Source organism: Calliphora vicina, chromosome 3 (genome assembly GCF_958450345.1).
Source record: "Calliphora vicina chromosome 3, idCalVici1.1, whole genome shotgun sequence".
NCBI classification, from domain to species: Eukaryota; Metazoa; Arthropoda; class Insecta; order Diptera; family Calliphoridae; genus Calliphora; species Calliphora vicina.
Window position 1 is genome coordinate 24,392,839 of NC_088782.1, and position 21,013 is coordinate 24,413,851.

General features: G+C 30.8%; 1 protein-coding gene across 1 annotated transcript; it reads left to right on the forward strand.

The window, feature by feature from the left end:
- Window positions 1-901: 901 nt before the first annotated feature.
- On the forward strand, window positions 902-19,300 carry Sqor (Sulfide quinone oxidoreductase). The gene is made up of 7 exons (XM_065503469.1): window positions 902-1,220; window positions 17,617-17,722; window positions 17,789-18,013; window positions 18,075-18,275; window positions 18,339-18,548; window positions 18,613-18,799; window positions 18,872-19,300. The coding sequence occupies exons 1-7, from the start codon at window positions 1,090-1,092 to the stop codon at window positions 19,183-19,185; spliced, it is 1,374 nt and encodes a 457-aa protein (XP_065359541.1). The 5' UTR covers window positions 902-1,089; the 3' UTR covers window positions 19,186-19,300.
- Window positions 19,301-21,013: the final 1,713 nt, after the last annotated feature.

Below are 21,013 nucleotides of genomic sequence, written 5' to 3' on the forward strand. Positions count from 1 at the left end.
TGTAATTTAATTATTCAAATTTTAAAAATATTAGTTTCCACATATTTTAATAAGTACAGAAATGGAGAACAACTCTCCTTTTTGTTGAGAATTCTATTATTCTCAAATGTTAAGCAAGTCGATGTCATTGATTGACATTTGTTTGGTTTCAAATTATTCTTATTTGATACAAACTAAAAGTTTAAGATACCAAAAATAGCTAAATTTTAATAACAAATTTAAGATTAACAAGTAAGAGGCTGTGCCGAATATATACCCTTCACCAAATTATACTTCAAAATACAAATGGCCAACTTACTATGGCCTTATATACGTCGTTGCAAAGGTCTTTGGAATATCTATCATTAGATATCCATATTGTCTATATTAATGACTTAGTAATCTAGATATAGGTCAAAAATCGAGGTTGTCCTCATATCTCAGCCATTTGTGGACCGATTTTGCTGATTTTAAATAGCAAACTTCTCGAAAGCATGTCTGACAGAATTATTGAAGATTTGGATCCCGAAGATATCTGGGGTCTTCAGAAAATTTATTTCAACAGACAGACATGGCTTAATCGACTCCGCTATCTATAAGGAATGAAAAATGTTGAAATTCTCACGAAGGGATTTTTTATAAATCCGATTTAAGTGGGGAAACAATTCACACACAAACGGCAACGCTTTTAATAAGTGGGGAGCAACATGTTAAATGTTTATTTATTTATTTTTTCTTGATGTTTCTTTTCTTCTGCCCATTCTCCAACTACGAATAGAGAATACAAAACGTGTGTGCAATAAAAGAGCAGAAAATAAACAGCCGGCATAATTCAAGGCTACTTTACCCCCAAACAAACGACACACTTGTGGACTTGTCGACTTGTATACTTGTCTACATAGATTTTAGTTAGCTAGTGACCGTAGAGAGGGAATCACGTAGGAAACCAACTAAAAAATAAAAAGCAATACCATATAATATAATAAAAGCTTCTAACAATTATCTAATAATAAAGCAACAGCCACATAAACATATGTTAAAAGTCATATAAAATTTATACAAACAAAACGAAATAATTAATAACTTTTGTATTAAAGTAATAGCTCCACAATGAGTGTTTTGTACGGATTTTCGAATAAAGCTTTAACTTTAACTAAATGTGGTTCCGCATTAAATACAAATCTCGGTTTGACGGCCTTAAGAAGTTTCTCAGCGTCGCCATCGTTATCTGAAAAACATGAGTAAGTAATTGACTTTTTTTGTTTTGTTATTTTTTTGGTTTATTCTCTGTTTTTTTAATAAAATTGTAAAAATCTGAAATAAGTTTGTAGTGAAAGAAGTAATAAAATAATGTTGCCTTTTTATATACATACTTTTTGAATGAGTGATGGATTTGCGTGTGCGATTTGGAATTTTTAATTGTCTTTTATATATAAATATTGCCGAAAAATTATACGCAATTTTTAAGTCGTAAATTTGAAATGAATAAAAGAAAATAGTTTTTGAAAATGTTACTACATTCAACAAAATAGTAGTGCGTTAAAATGTAAAAGAATGAATTATTTGTGTCTTACATAAATGAGGCTGTACCTAAGAAATACTGAACTCCTTACGATTAATAACTGGGACCTTTACGTTATGATTAATTTTGTGGTCTGGGTCAGCGTTTTGCTTATTAATTTTTCCAATATTTTTAGAATTCCAAAAATTATTATACACTTCACCTTCGTGAGAAGGGTATATATAAGTTTCTCATTCCGTTTGTAATTTCTACATTTTTCATTTCCGACCCTATAAAGTTTATATGTATATTCAGGATCCTTATAGATAGCGGAGTCGATTAAGCCATGTCCGTCTGTCTGTCCGTCTGTATGTTGAAATCAATTTTCTGAAGACCCCAGATATCTTCGGGATCCATCTATATAAAATCAGCAAAATCGGTCCATAAATAACGGAGATATGAGCAAAAAACCGGGACAACCTCGATTTTTGACCTATTTTTGATCTATATATGGATTACTAGTCATTAATATAGACAATACGGATATCTAATGATAGATATTTCAAAGTCCATTGCAACGATGTAGATAAGGCTATAGTAAGTTGGACCCACAATGGGTCAAAATCGGGAAAAATATTTTTTAACCCGAATTTTTTTTTCATCAAAAAATTTTTTTTGTCATAAATTTTTTTGTCACAAAAAAAAATTTAAAAACTAAAAAAAAAATTTAAAAATTTTTTTGAAAAATTTTGAAAAAAAAATTTTTAAAAACAATTAAAACAAAAATAAATTTTGTTTATCAAAAATATTTAAAAAAAATTATTTTAAAGTATAATTTGGTGAAGGGTATATAAGATTCGGCACAGCCGAATATAGACCTCTTACTTGTTTTTTTTTAATTTTGTTAAATATTTAATGAAAAATTTCAATTATAAACTTTCAAAACTGCTGAACCAGTTTTGAGCATTTGCTCGCATATCACAATCAAAATAATATTGTAACACTGGGTGAATTCCAACACGTCTGTATGCAATGCAACCTTAAAAAGTCGAGCGATTCTTAACGCAACCGTGTAAACTTTGATATGTTTCATATCGCAAAATATATGAAAAAGTAAAAACAGGCAGTATGCTAAGTTTTTTTTTTAATTTTAACTAAGCGTTTGTTAGCTTTGTCTTGATAAAGATATGACTGCATTGCATATAGACGTTTTGGAATTCACCCACTGTATCATCGTCTATATCACAATTTGAGGTCCTTATGAACATGTTTCTGTTTTAAAATTATTGGACATAGAGAATAGACATAGAGTGGAAACTCTCCTGTCAAAGATCTAACTCAGTTGTCAGAAACCTAAATGGTGAGAATGTATTAGTAGAATAAACTATGTGAAAACAAAAACAACACCCGTATGTGTGATTATTTTGAGTATTTTTTATACCATTCACCTTCGTGAGAAGGGTAAATATAAGTTTGTCATTCCGTTTGTAATTTCCACAATATAATTTTCCGACCCTATAAAAGTATATATATTCTGGATCCTTATAGATTGCGGAGTCGATTAAGTCATGTCCGTCTGTCTGTTGAAATCAATTTTCTGAAGTCCCCAGATATCTTCGGGATCCAAATCTTCAATAATTCTGTCAGACTAGCTTTCGAGAATTTTCCTATTTAAAATCAGCAATATGAGGAAAAAAAACCAGGACAACATCGATTTGTGACCTCCCAGCAGTTCGAGGAGACAGTACCGAACTAGTGATTTTACCCATCATTTAGGGTGGGAGCTAGTTACTTCGATAGCCACGTGACTAGTCATTTTAACACGGGCATGTCCTAGGCAGGGGGTCAATTGTCTCTTTTTGATTACAATGGGACTGTCTAATAGCTGGTTCAAAGTAGGCAACGCATTAGATTCACATACTGGTTACATAGCGTCATTTACCTTACTAGCTTTGTAACTGGTTACTTGATCAGCTACTTGACTAGTTATTTTAACACGTACATGTTCTAAGCAGGGATTCAATTGACTCTTTTGATACAATGTGACTATCTGATAGCTGATCGAAAGTCAACGCTTCTGGTGGGTAAAATAAAGTGCAGTACAAAAAAAAAGTATGAAGTGACTTCTCCATAGGTTACTAAGAGACACTAAAGTGACTATTGACTTCATGCTATGTTACATGGGATACCAGATACTTAAGCAAAAATAAAAATAAACTATATGAGAATTATATCAACACAATTTGTATAAAACCAGTTTGTACGAATTACTCACAAAACGTTTAAAGTGACTACACTCCAGATTACTTAGAGACACTTAAGTGTCAATTGTCTTCACGCTAGATTACTTGGGATGTATAAAGTAACCAATTGTCTTCTCTCTGCACTACAAAGTGCACACACGTGTCAAATGACCAAAATATATAAATTGGAGTTAGCCAAGTGATAAGACATTTGTGACAATTGCTGTCTTTAAGGGATACATTAACTACTTGCTTAACTGCTGGGCTATATCTGGAATACTAAGTCATTAATATAGACAATATGGATTAATGATAGATTTTTCAAAGATTTCAAAGACCTTTGCAACGACATATGTATATAAGAACATAAAGTTGGACCTACAATGAGTCAAAATCGGAAAAAATATTTTTTAACCCGATTTTTTTTTTCAACAAAAAAAAATTTAAAAAACCAAAAATTTTTTTTCAACAAAAAAAATTTAAAAAACCAAAAATTTTTTTTCAACTAAAAAAATTAAAAAACCAAAAATTTTTTTTTAAATTAAAAAAAATTAATTAAAATAACAATTCGAAAAAAAATTTTTTACAAAAAATTAAAAAAATAAATTTTGTTTACCTAAAAATATTTAAATAGTAGTCGAACGAGTCACGGCCTGGACTATAAAGCGGGTGAAGCAAAACATCCCAACCACTTTATTCTAAATAGTTTTTAGCAGGTATTGCAACATGTAGCCTAGAGTTGTCATGATGACATATTACGATTTCATGTCTCGCCGCATATTCTGGGCATTTTTCGGCCAATGCTCGCTTCAAACTAATCAGTTGCGTTCGGTACAGAGTCTCTGTGATGGCTTGGACAGATTTCAGCAGCTTATAACAGATAGGACCCTTTTGCTCCCACCAAATACAGAGAATTACCTTAACGCCATGGATATTTGGCTTTGGTGTCGATTCGGCTGGTTGGCCTGGCTTCACATATGATCTCTTAAGCTTCGGGTTATCGTAATGGATCATCCATTTTTCATCGCAAGTAATTATTCAATGCAAAAATCATTCCGAGCATCATTTCGGACATGCAAAATAGTCTTTCAATGTCTCTCTCTCTGCTTCAATTCATATGGTATCCAATTTCCTTGCTTTTGAATGAATACAAAAACCAAGTTCTAAAGATACGCCATCTATTGAAAATCCCGCATTTTTAAGCCATATACTCAATAAAAATTCAGAATATATGTACCTTATAGTGTTGCTAATGAGTATTTCAGTAAAATTTCGAATTATATTTTGAATATTTTATAAATTTTAGGCGAATTTGCAATGTTTGATACAATAGTTTTATAATTCGAATGTTTGATTAAAAAAATAAAAATATAGTTAGCAAAATGTAACAGTTAAGGCCCAAGCGAACACAGATTTTATTCAGTTTTGAACTTCAGAACAAAGTTCAAATTCATCTTGAATAAAAATATTTTTTTTACCAGATTTGATTTCAAAATGTATTAGATCATAAATTTCTAACATTTGTTGATTAGTGTTTAAAATTAAAATTTATATCATGAGCAACTAAATATAAGTTGTTAAGATTAACAGATATGGACTATATCTGGTTATAAGCAGAAACGACAAAAAGTAATCTTGATAAAATTATAAAAATACTATTATATAACATAATTTTAATTAGTTTTTAATTAATTATAAAACTACAAATATTTGTCTATCTCTAGTAAAAATAATTTCCCTAACAATACATGAATGAAAATAATTGAAACAAAGTTTCATTCTAATCATACAAACTTTTTATAAATCAAATAAGATAAGAAATAACAAATATAAACTAATATCTAATCAATATTTTAAACGTGTACCAATAGCGATCTGTTATTTAGGAAATTCGGAATTGCTGATAAAGCAGGAAATTGAAAATTAAAAAGTTTTTAAAAGGAGTGTAATTAATAATAGATGGCACTGTGTAATAGAAATTTCAAAATTAAAGATTGTATTTGGTAGGTAGATACTTAAGTATTTGAAAATATATAATTGATTTTTAATCAAAGCAATTTATATTTAGAAAAAATAATGATTTTATATTTATTTATATCATTATTACTTAATAATATTTTGTTGGTTTATTAAGTTCTTCCCCAAAAATTTGCTGAATCATTTAGTATTGTGTTTCATAATATTTCCCTTAATCTATGGGTTCACTTGCACGTAAATTATGTATTATTTCAAAGTGGAAAAGTTTTTGAAAAAAAATTAATTAAATTCTTAAGAATTTTATTTGCTATAAATTAACTCATTATTTCAAGTACTTGGCCATTCCAAATCTTTTGAAATATTAATAAATACATATACAATATTCACATAATTACATACAAAGTTTTTATTTCATTTATCATTTATCTATTAATAACAAAACAATTTATAAACCATTGCGTTTTTCTATTTACATTATACACAACAAATATTCTTTTAGTTTTTGTTTTTTTGTATACATACTAATTAATTAAGATCTATACTCGTGTTTGGCCAGAATCCCCTCTGGAGATTAAAAAACAAAATTAAATAATCGTACTCGTCGCTTCATATCAATTAACACACTTATATTTTCACAGTATGTTGTTATGAAGTCGGTTTGAAAATTGTTTAAAATAATAGTTTAGTTTTAATCGTTTTTCATTTTCGACATCATTTTCTATTAACTTAACATACTTGTACTATCCCGAATGTTGTTTAACCCTCTAACCCGCAAGAGTGTCTCAAGGCATGCATTACAAAACACCAATTATCTCAAAAAGTAATTATAATTTTTTTTATTTAAATTTTAAGTTACAGATTTGTTAACATTTCTCTCAAAGGTCGAAATGCTTTCTGGCTTTAAGTTTTTGTTCTATTAGCTGTGAGTGAAGTCATAATTTTAGCACGAGAAAGGTTAGAGGGTTAATTTCTTTAACCCTTGGCCTGTAGCATAATTTTTGCCATAACCGACAATTAGGGATACGAGATTTTTTAAATTTCATGATTTATATTTCACATTAAAAAACATCAAATTTAACAATGAAAATAATTAATTTCATAAATATATTTGGGGGATTCAAACTGTCTCCTATTAGGTCGTATTGTCATAATCAGGGAAACCAAAATATGCAAATGTATGTTTTTTCTGGTGAGTCTAATGGGCACATTGATAAGATATTTACATGTTTCAGAACTATTTAAGAATTTTGGCATAGATTTGTTAGTGCATATTTTTGCATATTTTACCCTTAAATGCATATTTTGCATATATTTGTTTTAAGAGCATATTTATGTCATATTTTTGCGTTTTAGAGCTTATTTTACTGTTTAATAGCATATTTTGACTTTATCAAAAACAAATTTTGTCTTACTTCATTTGTTTAAAATTCAAAATTGAAAAATATATGGCTTTTATTAATATAAAATAAGCACTATTTTAAAATAGCGCCATCTAAATATAAAATTTTAGTTCTAATTCACACTTAACTGTTCTAAGTGTTAAAGAAATATTGGCCCATAATCATAGTCAAAAATAAAGTACATTTTAAGAGAATTAAACTCGACTTTACTTAAGAGTGGACTTTAGGTCTATCATAGACAAGTTAAAGTATACTTCTGACGCTGAAGTCGACTCTAAATATAAAACTAGCTGAAGTTGTTTTTAACTCGTTTAACAACAGCATCAGCTGTTCTTCGCCGAGTAAAAAAGTTCGTCACAAAGTAAAAAATGTTTAAGTTACAAGATATTGGTAGAGATTTTGCAATTATTGAACAGTTATCAATAAAATTAGTACCAAAATATCGTAATTATGATATTAATCTTATCTTTTCCACTTTTCCACAACAAACAACTTTCTTTAGATGTCCCGGTTACTTTTATTGTTTACGTTTTTTGGATTTTTTTTAATTTTGTATGTCAGCTGTTCAGCGTTGCCACTTGTCTGTTTTTTGTTGTATATTGTATGAAAACATTTTCTACATTTGCGGTGGCACCCAGTTAAAGTCGGTTCAATTTAAAACATACTAAAACATACGTTGCAAATTAATAAACAGATGGTTTTTATTTTAAAGTTGTTTTTAAAAAGAACCGACTTTAGTGTTTGACTATGATTATGGGCCATTAAATTTAACAATGACAATTATGAATAAAAATTCCCCGAGAGTTTTTTCGCTTTTCTTATTTTTAACATTGGATTTGAATAGGAAAAATGGGAAAAGAGAAAAAGGGAAAGAACTCCCGGAGAATTTTTATTCATAATAGTATATTGTATATTTATAGCATATTTGAAACATTTGTACAATAGAAATGTATTCAAAGTATTGGCCATTGTTAGCTATGACCTTTTTCCATGTTTCTGGCAACATATGGATTTCGAGTTTGAGGCCAAGAACGAATCATGCCAATTTTCCATACTCTGTTTTGAAGTGAAGCATATCCTAGAGAGAGCGTTCTGCATCGATCGAAACAAATAAGTAGTCGGACGGGGCAAGGTCTGGACTATACGGCGGGAGAGGCATAACTTCCCAATCACTCCTTTCTTAATAGTTTTTAACAGGTATCATGATGGAATATCACGGTTTCATATCTGGCCGCATATTCTGGGCGCTTTTCGGCCAATGCTCGCTTCAAACGAATCAGTTGCATTCGGTACAGGTATGGTCAGGCAAGATTTTAGCAGCTCAAATACAGAGCATTATCTTAGCCGCTTGGATATTTGGCTTTGATGTTGATTCGGCTGGTTGGTCGGGCTTCACATACGATCTCTTACGCTTCGGGTTATCGTAATGGATCCATTTTTCTTCGTAGGAAATGATTCGGTGCAAAAATTATTTTCTTTTATAGCGTGCAAGCAGCATTTCAGATATGCAAAATCGTATTTCAAGTTATCTCGGCATCAATTCTTTTGGTACCCTTTTTCTCTGCTTTTGGATGAATCCAGCTTGCAAACGTTTTGAAATTGCTGATTGAGTAGCTCCCAATGATTTTGCAAGCTCTTGTTGAGTTTGACAACAATCTCCATGGAGTAATGCCTCCAAGTCTTGGTCTCCAAACTTGTTTGGCTGGCCTGCGCGATCTTTGTCTACCATGTCAAAATCATTACTTCTGAACCGAACAAACCAACTCTCGCACGTTGAAACCGATGGAAGATATTCACCATAAGCTTTGGTGAGCAATCGGTGTGTTTCAACTGCACTTCAAAAGATCCTGCATTTTTAAGTCATGCACCCAATAGTATTTAAATAAAAATGGAGAGCTCCAGAAATATTCAAAAATAAGAAAAATTCCCGGAACTTCCTGGGATTTATACAAAAAATTTGTTCAAAATCTCCGAATTCTGAATGAAAAAAAATCACTTGATATAGATTACGGGATTGGGATCCCTACCTATTCCGTTCGTTCATTCAGCATATCGATCATCAAGAAAAAAGTAGAATGGAAGTAGAACGGCCCCCGATTCACTACACCGATAATCAATGCATCGATATTCCGGCTAAAATTGCTTCTTTTGGAGGGGCGACTAATTGAATATTATACTAATATACATTAGTGATATTCGAATTTGTACTGACAATCAGGCTGCCATCAGATGTCTCGCGCTGATGGCGAGACATTTGGATCTCTTCCGGGTCCCGCATATGAATAATTCTGTCACGGACAAGTTTGGGTATTATCTCCTCGAGTGATCAATTCACCATGGTGTAAATTGGTGGTATAATAAAATATGTTAGGTCTGCACCAAAGTCCTTCCCCAACCAAATTTCACAACGATCAGCTGTGAGCTAACTGAAGTGGTAACACATCGACTACCACCATATTTTCTTTTAATTGCTCATGGTGATATATAGAATCTCTCTTTCAATCAGTACAGTCAATAAGGAGTCGGTACAATACCTCCTCTGCTATTAACCTACCTTGGTAAAGAACGCCCACTTAATGTGGGCGTTAAGGCCATTTCAGTCAAGTATCTCCGAAATCCCTGAACCAATCGGCCCCAATTTATACGGCTAATGAAAGTATGAAAGTAAATGATAAATTTTATTCGATTTTTTTAAAGTTCTTCAAAACATGATGAGAAATATTTTCAGCCTAGGTATCAGGAGAGACAAATTTGAAGACGTTAATGGGTTCAATTCTTAACAGAAGTTGTGAAATTTCGAAATAGTGACTATGATCTTCTGGATTTGTTTTTAATTTTTCGTTCAACTATACCAATAACTTGTATATTCCAATTGTTTATCTTCTTAATACTTGATTTTTTTGGACGGCCAATTCTAAAAACCCGATAAGTTAATGAAAACCGAAATCGGTCGAGATTACAACAATGAAAAACCCTTGTTTTTGGTTACGATTTCAGAGTGGACAAAACCAAATCCTTTTGAAAAAACGGAATGTGTATTCTGAGGGGTGATTGTGTAACTCGAATAGAAATGAAAATCATTCCAATAACCCTGGGTGCTTATAAAATTATTATGACTTTGTTTGAATACAAAATTTGGTACCTTTACTCTTATGTAAAATATGAAAATAAGTATTCTAGATCCTTATGGAATTCCTATGTATATGATCAAACTACTATAAATTCATCCGTAAATCGGTCTGTCTTCTGAAGGCAAGACAGTTAAAATCGCAGAAAATTACCCTCCTTAGGTTGTACAGAAAAAATTGTGGAACAGAAACTCCCATCCGGACTGGAAAATGAAGGCTGGAAAATGAGTTCTGAACAAGTATTTCTTACACTATCAGCCAAATTATGAATAAAAAATTTCGCGGGAGTTTGTTCCCCTTGAGTTTTTTCCCATTGAATTTGAATAGGAAAAATAGGAAAAGGGAAAAAACTCCCGGGGAATTTTTATTCATAATTGGGCTGTATATGATTATAATGTTAAGAATAGTTTAAAAAATCCAAAAGTTTTAAAATCCATTAAAATTATTTGTATTGTCTTCACTCTATATCAGAGAAACTTTTTTTGTATTCAGGTTGTGAACTGCGTAAGCGCAAATTAGTTGACATACTCAGAGGACAACTCAGTTAAGTTGGTTAATGATAGTTTTTGCTCTAAATGAACATGAATCCGAATTTGCCATAAACATCTTAAATAACACCTACTAAGACCCTCGTATTACATGCGTGTTGGTATGTGTTTATGTTTATATGTTGATATTAGACACACATACAGTAACACACACGTGTCGTTATAATGTTTTTTTTTATATATTTTTTTATTTTTTGTTTGGTTTTTTATTATTATTATGATTTTTTTTTGGTGTTTTTAAGTAGAACGAAGAACATCCATCTAATAGGTGTATTATTTAGGTATGAATGACGAGTAGTTTTAGTTTTTTTTGCTTGGTCATTCACATTTTGACGACATCAATTGAGAACTAAACATGTATCTTCTAGTCTTGTATTTGTTGTACTATATTGAATTGCTGTTTTATTTGCTAATTCAGCAATCCCATCTTGGCATACTAATTTAGTAAAACAAAATAGATGAGCATGAATTTCTAAAACGAACAACAATAACAATTAGCAGCAACATTGTAAACAATTTATATTCGAGCTGCATCGCTACTGGGTTGTATATTTATTGCGAAAATATTTGTTTTATTTGAATGTTTTCCATCATTAATAAAAAAATATGATGAAATAGATGATGATTGTTCAAATTTTTATACCCTTCACCATGAGTGGCAAGGGTATATATAAGTTTGTCATTCCGTTTGTAATTTCTACATTTTTCATTTGCGACCCCACAAAGTATATATATTCTGAATCGTTATAGATAGCGGAGTCGATATAGCCATGTCCGTCTGTGTGTTGAAATCAACTTTCTGAAGCCCCCAAATAACTTACATACATGAATGATAAAAATAAAAAAATTTAAAAAACAATTTCGAAAAAACAACTGGAGTATATTTTGGTGAAGGGTATATAAAATTCGGCACAGCCGAATATAGCTTGTTTTTAAAATAAATTGATATTTTGAAATGTCTAAAACAAAAGAAAAAATCTATAGAATCTGAAAAGTCACACATTTCTCATAATTAAAATTGATGACTTGAAAGACGGGGAAAAATCTCAAATTAATTCATATCTTTTCTAGATCCATTATAAGGTTTTTTCACAGGTATATACATATAAATGCATTCGATTTTCAACTGCTACTTCGAATCGACTTTCAAACTCAACTTGTTTTGGTTTCCTCATCAAATTTTTGTCATTATATCCCATTTATTTACTTTCCTTATTATCACGATATAGTCCAATGAATTAACGAAGTTGTCGCAGTAACGTTATATCTATAACACATACAACTAACGTAGGGTATTTGTTGTGTTCTTAGAAAAGCGTGTGAGTTTTTTTTATTAATTTTTTTGTTTTTCTTTAAATAAACAATTTCGCATTAAATTTTTTGTCAGTAGGCAAATAATTTTAGCAATTTTTGTGTTTTGTATGTCAATATTATTTAAAATATTTTCAAAGATTTTGACCTTGGACAGTGTATGGACATAAATAAACTATCGGAAGCTGTAAACATTTCAAATCAACATACAAATTATTCAGAAAATATAGTTGGGCGACTAAATGATTTTGAAAAATTATGTTTCTTTTTTGTAATTATAGATAATTCCCAGAAAATACTGTACTTCACCATTTCCAATTCTAATTCAGAAGTTTCTAATTGTATTTGAGAAATTTCCAATTGAATTTCAGAAATTTCCAATTATTTATATTTCAGAATTTTCTAATTGTATTTCAGAATATACCAATTATATTTGAGAAGTTTCCATTTATATTTCAGAAATTTCGAATTTTAATTATAGATAATTCCAAGAAAATACTGTACTTAACCATTTCCAATTATAATTCAGAAGTTTTTAATTGTATTTGAGAAATTTTCAGTTGAATTTCAGAAATTTCATATTGTATTTCAGAATTTTCCAATTGTTTTTCAGAAATTTCTATTTGTATTTTAGAAATTGTCATTTGTTGTATTGCTATTAGAATTTTCTGAAATACAATTGGAAAATTCTGAAATATAATTGAAATATTCTGAAATTAAATAAGAAAATTCTGAAATACAATTGGAAATGGTGTAGTTACACAACTAGTTCTAGAATGCCTGCATATAGCCAGTATTTGTTATAGTTAAGCAATGATTTATGTTTGAAAATTTCAACTGCGGATCAAGATCTAGGGATGCATTAACTAAGAAATACGCCTGCTTTAAAACGTTTGTAGAACTACACCATTTCCAATTGTATTTCAGAAGTTTCTAATTGTATTTCAGAAAATTCCAATTCAATTTCAGAAATTTCCATTTATATTTCAGAAATTTCCAATTATATTTCAGAAATTTCTAATTATATTTCAGAATATTCCAATTATATTTCAGAACTTTCTAATTGTATTTCAGAATTTTTAATTTATATTTAAAATGTTTCTAATTGTATTTCAGAATTTTCCAATTGTATTTCAGAATTTTCTATTTGTATTTCAGAAATATCCATTGGTTTTGCTATTAGAATTTTCTGAAATACAAATGGATATTTCTGAAATACAATTGGAAAATTCTGAAATACAATTGGAAACTTTTTAAGTATAAAATAAAAATTCTGAAATACAAATGGAAATTTCTGAAATACAATTGGAAAATTCTGAAATATAAATGGAAAATTCTGAAATATAATTAGAAAATTCTGAAATATAATTAGAAATGTCTGAAATATAATTGGAAATTTCTGAAATATAAATGAAAATTTCTGAAATATAAATGGAAATTTCTGAAATTCAATTGGAAATTTCTGAAATACAATTAGAAACTTCTGAAATACAATTGGAAATGGTGTAGTTCTTCCATCAGTGTTTCTTGTTTCAAATTGTGACACTCGGAATTATTAGTTTTGAGAAACTTCCATAGTTTCATTGATTCTATTACAGAAATATAGTTGGATGACTTACATTTACCGCCAAAAAGATTGCTTCTCGATTGTTTTGAATCCATTTTGAGGTCTTCAAATTAGATTTTAGCCATTTCCCGATTTGTCGATGTCAATTGGGCGCATCGCTCTTGTGATTTAATGCATAATCATTTGAAAGACCGAGCTTAAGAGAACAAACAAAACAATCGATGATCTGAAATATGATATTGTTACGAAATTGTACTTGAATTCAAATATAACGATTTTAAGGGCTGATTTAAATGTAGCATAATGCTTTCAAATAACAGTGCTGTAATAGCAAACTGTAACATATCTGTGGGCATTATTAAATAAGAGCTTTCAGTTGACGATTGAGTGTAAGTTGGCAACGCTGTTTGAATTCGAATATTCAGTTAAAGAACATTGTAGAAAGTACACCACAGATGGCGTATGATATAGAATATTCGAACTTTGACAGTTAAAGAGCAATCTAGAGTGCAGATGGCAGTGTTATAAATAGTGGCAGAGGTTGCAGTCGTGAGTCAGTTTTATCCGAGAAGCTTTTCGAATAAACATCAACTGAGTGCCTTAAAGTGTGTTGTGTTTTTCAAGTAAATTCGTGTACATTATAAATTGTGTCTGTATTTCTGAGAATTTATAAACGTATATAAAAAACATTGAGTGGCTATTTAATTCTGTGGTTGTTGTACATTTTGAATAAATAAAGAGTTGTTACAATTTTTAAACTACTAAACGGCTTTTATTTGCAATCAAAAGTATCCGGTTTATTTAAAGGAAATAAACCAGCGTTTTGAAAAGGTTAAAACGTAACAATATTTATTCAAAGTAGGCTATGAACTTTTCCCATCTTACTGGCAACATATGGATTACGATCCAAAAGACTTGCTAGGATATGAAGCGTATCCCATAGAGAGCATTCTGCATCGATCGAAATAAATAGTAGTAGGACGGAGCAGGATCTGGACTATAAAGCCAGTGAGGCTTTATACTTCCCAACCACTTCATTCTAAATACTTTTTAACAGGTATTGCAACATGTTGCGGAGCATTGTCAAGATGGAATATTACGGTTTCATGTTTGGAGGCATATTTTGGGCGTTTCGCGGCCAATGCTCGCTTTAAACGAATCAGTTACTGTCGGTACAGGTTCCCTGTGATGGTCTGATCAGATTTCAGCAGCTCATAATAGATAGGAACCATTTGCTCCCACCATATACAGGGCATTACCTTAGCTCCACGGATGTTTGGCTTTGGTGTCGATTCAATTTTTTGACCGGGCTTCACATGTGATTTCTTACGCTTCGGAATATAGTAACGGATCCATTTTCATCGCAAGTAATGATTCGGTGCAAAAATTATTTTCTTTTATAGCGTTCAAGCAGCATTTCGGACATGCAAAATCGTAAAGACCTTGAGTCTCTCCGCTTCTATTTGTATGATACAAAATTTCATTGCTTTTGGATGAATCCTCCTGCTTGCAAACGTTTTGAAATTGCTGCTTGAGTTGCTCCCAATGATTTTGCAAGCTGTTGTTGAGTTCTGCAACAATCTTCATGGAGTAATGCTTCCAATTCTTGGCCTTCAAACTGCGCGATCTTTGTCTTTCGTGTCAAAATCACCACTTCTGAACTGAACAAACAATTGAAACAGATTGAACACATTCACCATAATCCTTGGTGAGCAATCGGTGTGCTTCAGCGGCACTTTTTCAAATTAAAGAAGTAAAGCAAAACTTCCAGTATATGACGATTTGTTGATACAATTCGACATTTTCGAACACTCTAATGTTTAATAACTAAGTGAGAATAAATGACAAATGTGTAGTATTCAAAATGACATATACGTTTTTAAAAACAAAAACCGCGTTCAAAAGTTACGCCATCTATCGTAAATCCCGCATGTTCTAAATGAAAGCTTTTCCATATCCAAGCTCTTAAGGGATATACATATAAAGAACGTGTTCTGACGATATTTCTTATGACAGCAATTTCACTTACTTTCGCTTTTCGAGCATAATTAAAAAAAACATTAGCTTCATTTTTTTGCGTAATTGTTTCTAGTTACTCCTCTAAACTAACAGCCATTTGATTCAACTTCACTAAACTATATGAGGCAGAACTTTAACACTCCTAATTTTGTTATTTTATTTTTTGTAAATTTTATGTAAATCCCTTTCACTCGTAAAATATTCCATGAAATGATAGACAAACAACAAAAAAACTCATTCCCCTTCAGGGACAATTGGAACACCATAATCCAGCTAGCCAACACTCAGACATGTAATAAAATAAAAACTAGCCCCACCCAGTGACTTCTTTTTTGTATCTGCAAATAGTGAGAAATTGTTCCCTAGTGTAATGTAATAGCAATTATTAAATAGACAACTCGTCATGCTATTAACACGTCTACACATTTATTTAAAACTTTTAATTAATAAGAAATAAACTAAACAAATTATTGAGTGTGTCTGGGTATTTAATTATATATTTTTTTTGTTTATAAATTGTCGCAAAGCGATAAGTAGGTAGTTTTTTCATTATTTATTTTCGAAATGTAAATATTAAATGCATTACCGTTGATAGCGAATCAATCAGCTGGGGTTATAGAACTCAGAACTGTGTGTAATACTTGTAAAAAGGTAATTACTGAAGTTAGATAATGTTTTGTTATAGGAATTCGTAATAAGCTAAACTACCCAGCATTTTAGCAAAGAGTCAATGTATCCCTTATAGATAGTAATTGTCACTAATGTCTGATCGCTTGGCAGAATCCATTTTATATATTTTGGATCCTTTGTAGTGAAGATAGAAGTCAATTGGTTACTTTAAACATCCCATGTAATCTAGCGTGAGGTCAATCGGCACTTAAGTGTCTCCAAGTAATCTAGAGTGTAGTCACTTTAAACCTTTATTTTGTATTAAACCTTTATAAAGTACCATGAAATATCCCCCTGAAATTTTCACTCACTTAGGACCATATATGCTTAATTTCATGTCTCTATGTTCATTATTATAGAAAATTCAAAAAGTACCATTAGAAGCATTAAAAAAGTACCTATAGTTCAGTTCTCACATTTTGGTACCTAAATATTCCTAACAGTAACTTCACTCAGATACATATCAGCTAACTTTAATGTCGATAAGTGAAATAATATAAAATATTAAAAAAATACCATTAGGAGAAAAGTACCCCTTTCCACCTTGAACACCCTTCAAGTATGAAATTTAAAAATATGTATTCCGTTTTGTCAAAATTGTTTATGCTACAGACATGTCTCAAAAGATTAAAATCTGTGTTAATGTGCCCAAGAAAATATATGTTTTAAAAAAAGTACCAAAATGTTTACCCGGATTTGGCCCAAGTTCCAAAAAACACCCTGTTAGTTAATTTTTGTATGAACCCAGGAACCAATGTTAAAAAAAATTATCAAAATTGGCTTAAAATTTCAAATAAAATTTATTTTCCCGTTTTTATCCCCTTTTTGGTACTATTTTTATCCTCATTGCGGTGGTAAAATTTTAATTTAATTTTCAAATTAATTTCTGTATGGTGGTGGGAGCTCATAATAAAATATTTATATGTCTATGTCAAATTATAGAAAAACATATTTTATGAAAAAGTACCAAAAATAAACAAAATTTTTATCCCTTAAGGGTTCGAATATCCAAAAAGTACCAAACTTATATTTTTAATTTTTTGATAAGTAAAAATTACGATTTAAAATTTGTTTCTATGTTTATTGGTTTAAAATATACATAGGGTGCCAAAAAAAGTACGAAAATTCAGTTTTTACCCGTTTTCTCCCCTAAAAGGTTCGCATTTCAAAAAGTACGAAACACATGTCAGCTTATTTTTTAAATGGAGTAATAAGCAATTTAAATGTATTTTTGCTATAAAGACCTAATAACATGTTTTTTTTTCTCTTTACAGATGTAAAGTTCTTATTGTGGGCGGTGGCTCCGGTGGTTGTGCCTTGGCAGCCAAATTATCCTCCAAATTGGGCAAGGGCAAAGTAATTGTTGTAGATCCCGCGGAGGTAAGTTTATATTGAAATTTCTACGATATCATTTAGATATTTATTAATTTATTTTGATTATTTTAGAAACATTACTATCAACCCATGTTCACTTTGATTGGTGGTGGCATGAAACGTTTGGAACAATCCTACAAAATGATGGCAGATGTTTTGCCCAAAAATATTAAATGGATCAAGGAGAAGGCTGTTCATTTTGACCCCAACAATAATACCGTCTCGACATCGGGTGGCAATGATATTAAATACGATATGCTTTTGATTGCTACTGGTTTGGAATTAAATTACAACAAGGTAAGGCAATAAAGATCCTTGAAAAATATTAAAATATCTACTACAATAAACCATTTTCTAGATTCCCGGTTTGGAAGAAGGTCTTTCCATTCCCAATGGCAAAGTTTGCTCGATCTATTCACCCAAATATGTTGATCGTACTTATGATGCTTTGCGTAATCTTGAAAAAGGCAATGCCATCTTCACTTTCCCCAGTTCACCCGTTAAATGTCCCGGAGCACCACAAAAAATTGTTTACATTGCAGAGCATTATTTGAGAAAGGTAAATTTTAGAAATAATAATAAAAAAAGGACTCCAATTTTTATAACTTCCTTCTCTCTCTAGACAAATAAACGTAATAATGTCAATGTTATCTATAATACCGCCTTGCCTGTGATATTTGGTGTTAAGCATTACGCCGATGCTTTGTGGCCCATTGTCAAGAAGCGTAATATTCAGGTTAACACCAGACGTAACTTGATCGAGGTTAAAGCCGACAAGGATATAGCTGTGTTTGAGAATCTCGATAAGCCCGAAGAGAAATTTGAAGAACAGGTTGGTTTTTAGTTCTTTAACAGCAAATTAAACTTTTCAATGATTTTTTTTTTATTTTCCTTAGTATTCCCTTTTGCATGTAGTGCCACATATGGGCACTCCCGTCGAATTGGCCAAATGCCGTGATTTAGTTAATGAAGCCGGTTTTGTAGAAGTCGATCAATCCACCATGCAACATATTAGATATAACAATGTATTCGCCATTGGTGATTGTTCAGCTTCTCCTAATTCCAAAACAGCCGCTGCTGCTGGTAAATTTTATAATTACTTAAAAATAATTGAAACCAATACTAATCATTTTATTAAAAATTTATTTTTTTCAGCTGCCCAATCCCCTGTAGTCTATCGCAATATGTTGGCTGTCATGAAGGGAAAACCCTTTAAGGATGCCTACGATGGTTATGCCTCATGTCCTTTGGTCACCGGCTATCACACTTGTATTTTGGCTGAATTCGACTACAATTTACAACCCCTGGAAACCTTCCCTGTCGCCCAGAATAAGGAACGTTATTCCATGTTCATTATGAAGAAAGATTTCATGCCTCCCCTATACTGGTACATGATGTTGAAGGGTTATTGGAATGGACCTGCTTTGATGCGTAATGCTATGTCTCTGTTTAAATTTGGCAAAAAGTAAATTAAATTTGATGAAGTGAAAGACTGGCGAGGATACGAGACGTGCAATAAGATGTTAAGGTTGTGTAATTAATTAAAAGAGAATAAGTTCAAAATGCATTATATTGAATAAATAATTAGTTTTTTTTTTGTATTTTTCCATTGTCGATGTAAGTAAAAATAAAGTTTTATTATAAGTATGTAATTTAAAAGTAAAAATGAAAAAACGAAAGAAATATAATTATTTATTATGGGGTCAGTTTTTTGGGGTTTGAATTAAATTTTTATTATTTATGTAGTTTATTTAGTTTTCTATTTAAAACTGTGAATATGAAACTGGTTGCAATCCCCTAAATATCCACCCGTATAATGTAGAGAATTTCGCTATAATAATTGATCAAAATCGGCCCATAAATGGCTGAAAATCCACGACTAGAGAGCTATATTCGGCTGTGCCGAATCTTATATACCCTTCACCAAATTACACTTTAAAAATTTTTTTTTAAATATTTTTATGACAAAAAAAATTTTTTGATGAAAAAAAAATTCGGGATAAAAAATATTTTTCCCGATTTTGACCCATTGTAGGTCCAACTTACTATAGCCTTATCTACATCGTTGCAATGGACTTTGAAATATCTATCATTAGATATCCATATTGTCTATATTAATGACTTAGTAATCCAGATATAGATCAAAAATAGGTCAAAAATCGAGGTTGTCCCGGTTTTCTGCTCATATCTCCGTTATTTATGGACCGATTTTGCTGATTTTAAATAGCAAACTTCTCGATACCATGTCTGACAGAATTATTGAAGATTTGGATCCCGAAGATATCTGGGGTCTTCAGAAAATTGATTTCAACAGACAGACAGACAGACAGACGGACATGGCTTAATCGACTCGGCTATCTATAAGGATCCAGAATATATATACTTTATAGGGTCGGAAATGAAAAATGTAGAAATTACAAACGGAATGACAAACTTATATATACCCTTCTCACGAAGGTGAAGGGTATAATAAGCTCAATCTGAGATGACTAATACTTTATTCTAAAAATCGATTTTTAGCATGAAAAATTTTAAAAATCTAAAATCCTTGATAACTTGTTAATTAAGCGTTTAATTGAAAAAATTGCTCGTACGAAAAATTTGCAAAATCTAAATTCCTTAATAACTTTGTAAATAAGCCTTTAATCGAGAAAAGGAGCTCGATCTGTGATCACTCATATTTCTGATCAAAAATATGATCAGATCACTCATATTTCAAACCTAAAATCGATTTTACATATGATTTCAAAAATCTAAAATCTAATAACTTTGTAAATAAGCTTTTAATCGAGAAAAGGAGCTCGATCTGTGATCACTCATATTTTGGACCAAAAATCGATTTTTCGTATGAAAAACTTCAAAAATCTAAATTCCTTATTAACTTTGTAATTAAGCGTTGAAAAGAGAAAAGGACCTCGATATGTGGTCACTCATATTTCTGACCAAAAATAGATTTTTTATAGGAAAAAACCCAAAAATCTAATTTCCTTATTAACTTTGTAAATAAGCGTTTAATCGAAAAATGCAGCTCGATCTGTGATCACTCTTATTTCTTAAAAAAATCTGCAAAAATCTAAAATCTTTAATAACTTTGTTAACAAGCGTTTAATCGAGAAAAGGAGCTCGATTTGTGATCACTCATATTTTTGACCAAAAATCGATTTTTCATATGAAAAACTTCAAAAATCTAAAATCCTTATTAACTTTGTAGCGAGCTTGATCACTCATATTTCTGACCAAAAATCGACTTTTCATATGAAAAACTTAAAAAATGTTAAATCCTTAATAACTTTGCAA

Bases quoted from the DNA above. Each gene is read 5' to 3' on its own strand.
- Sqor (XM_065503469.1), top strand. From the start codon at position 1,090: ATGAGTGTTTTGTACGGATTTTCGAATAAAGCTTTAACTTTAACTAAA. The intron at 18,276-18,338 runs GTAAATTTTAGA...TTCTCTCTCTAG, and splicing joins CAGAGCATTATTTGAGAAAG to ACAAATAAACGTAATAATGT. The intron at 18,800-18,871 runs GTAAATTTTATA...TATTTTTTTCAG, and splicing joins CAAAACAGCCGCTGCTGCTG to CTGCCCAATCCCCTGTAGTC.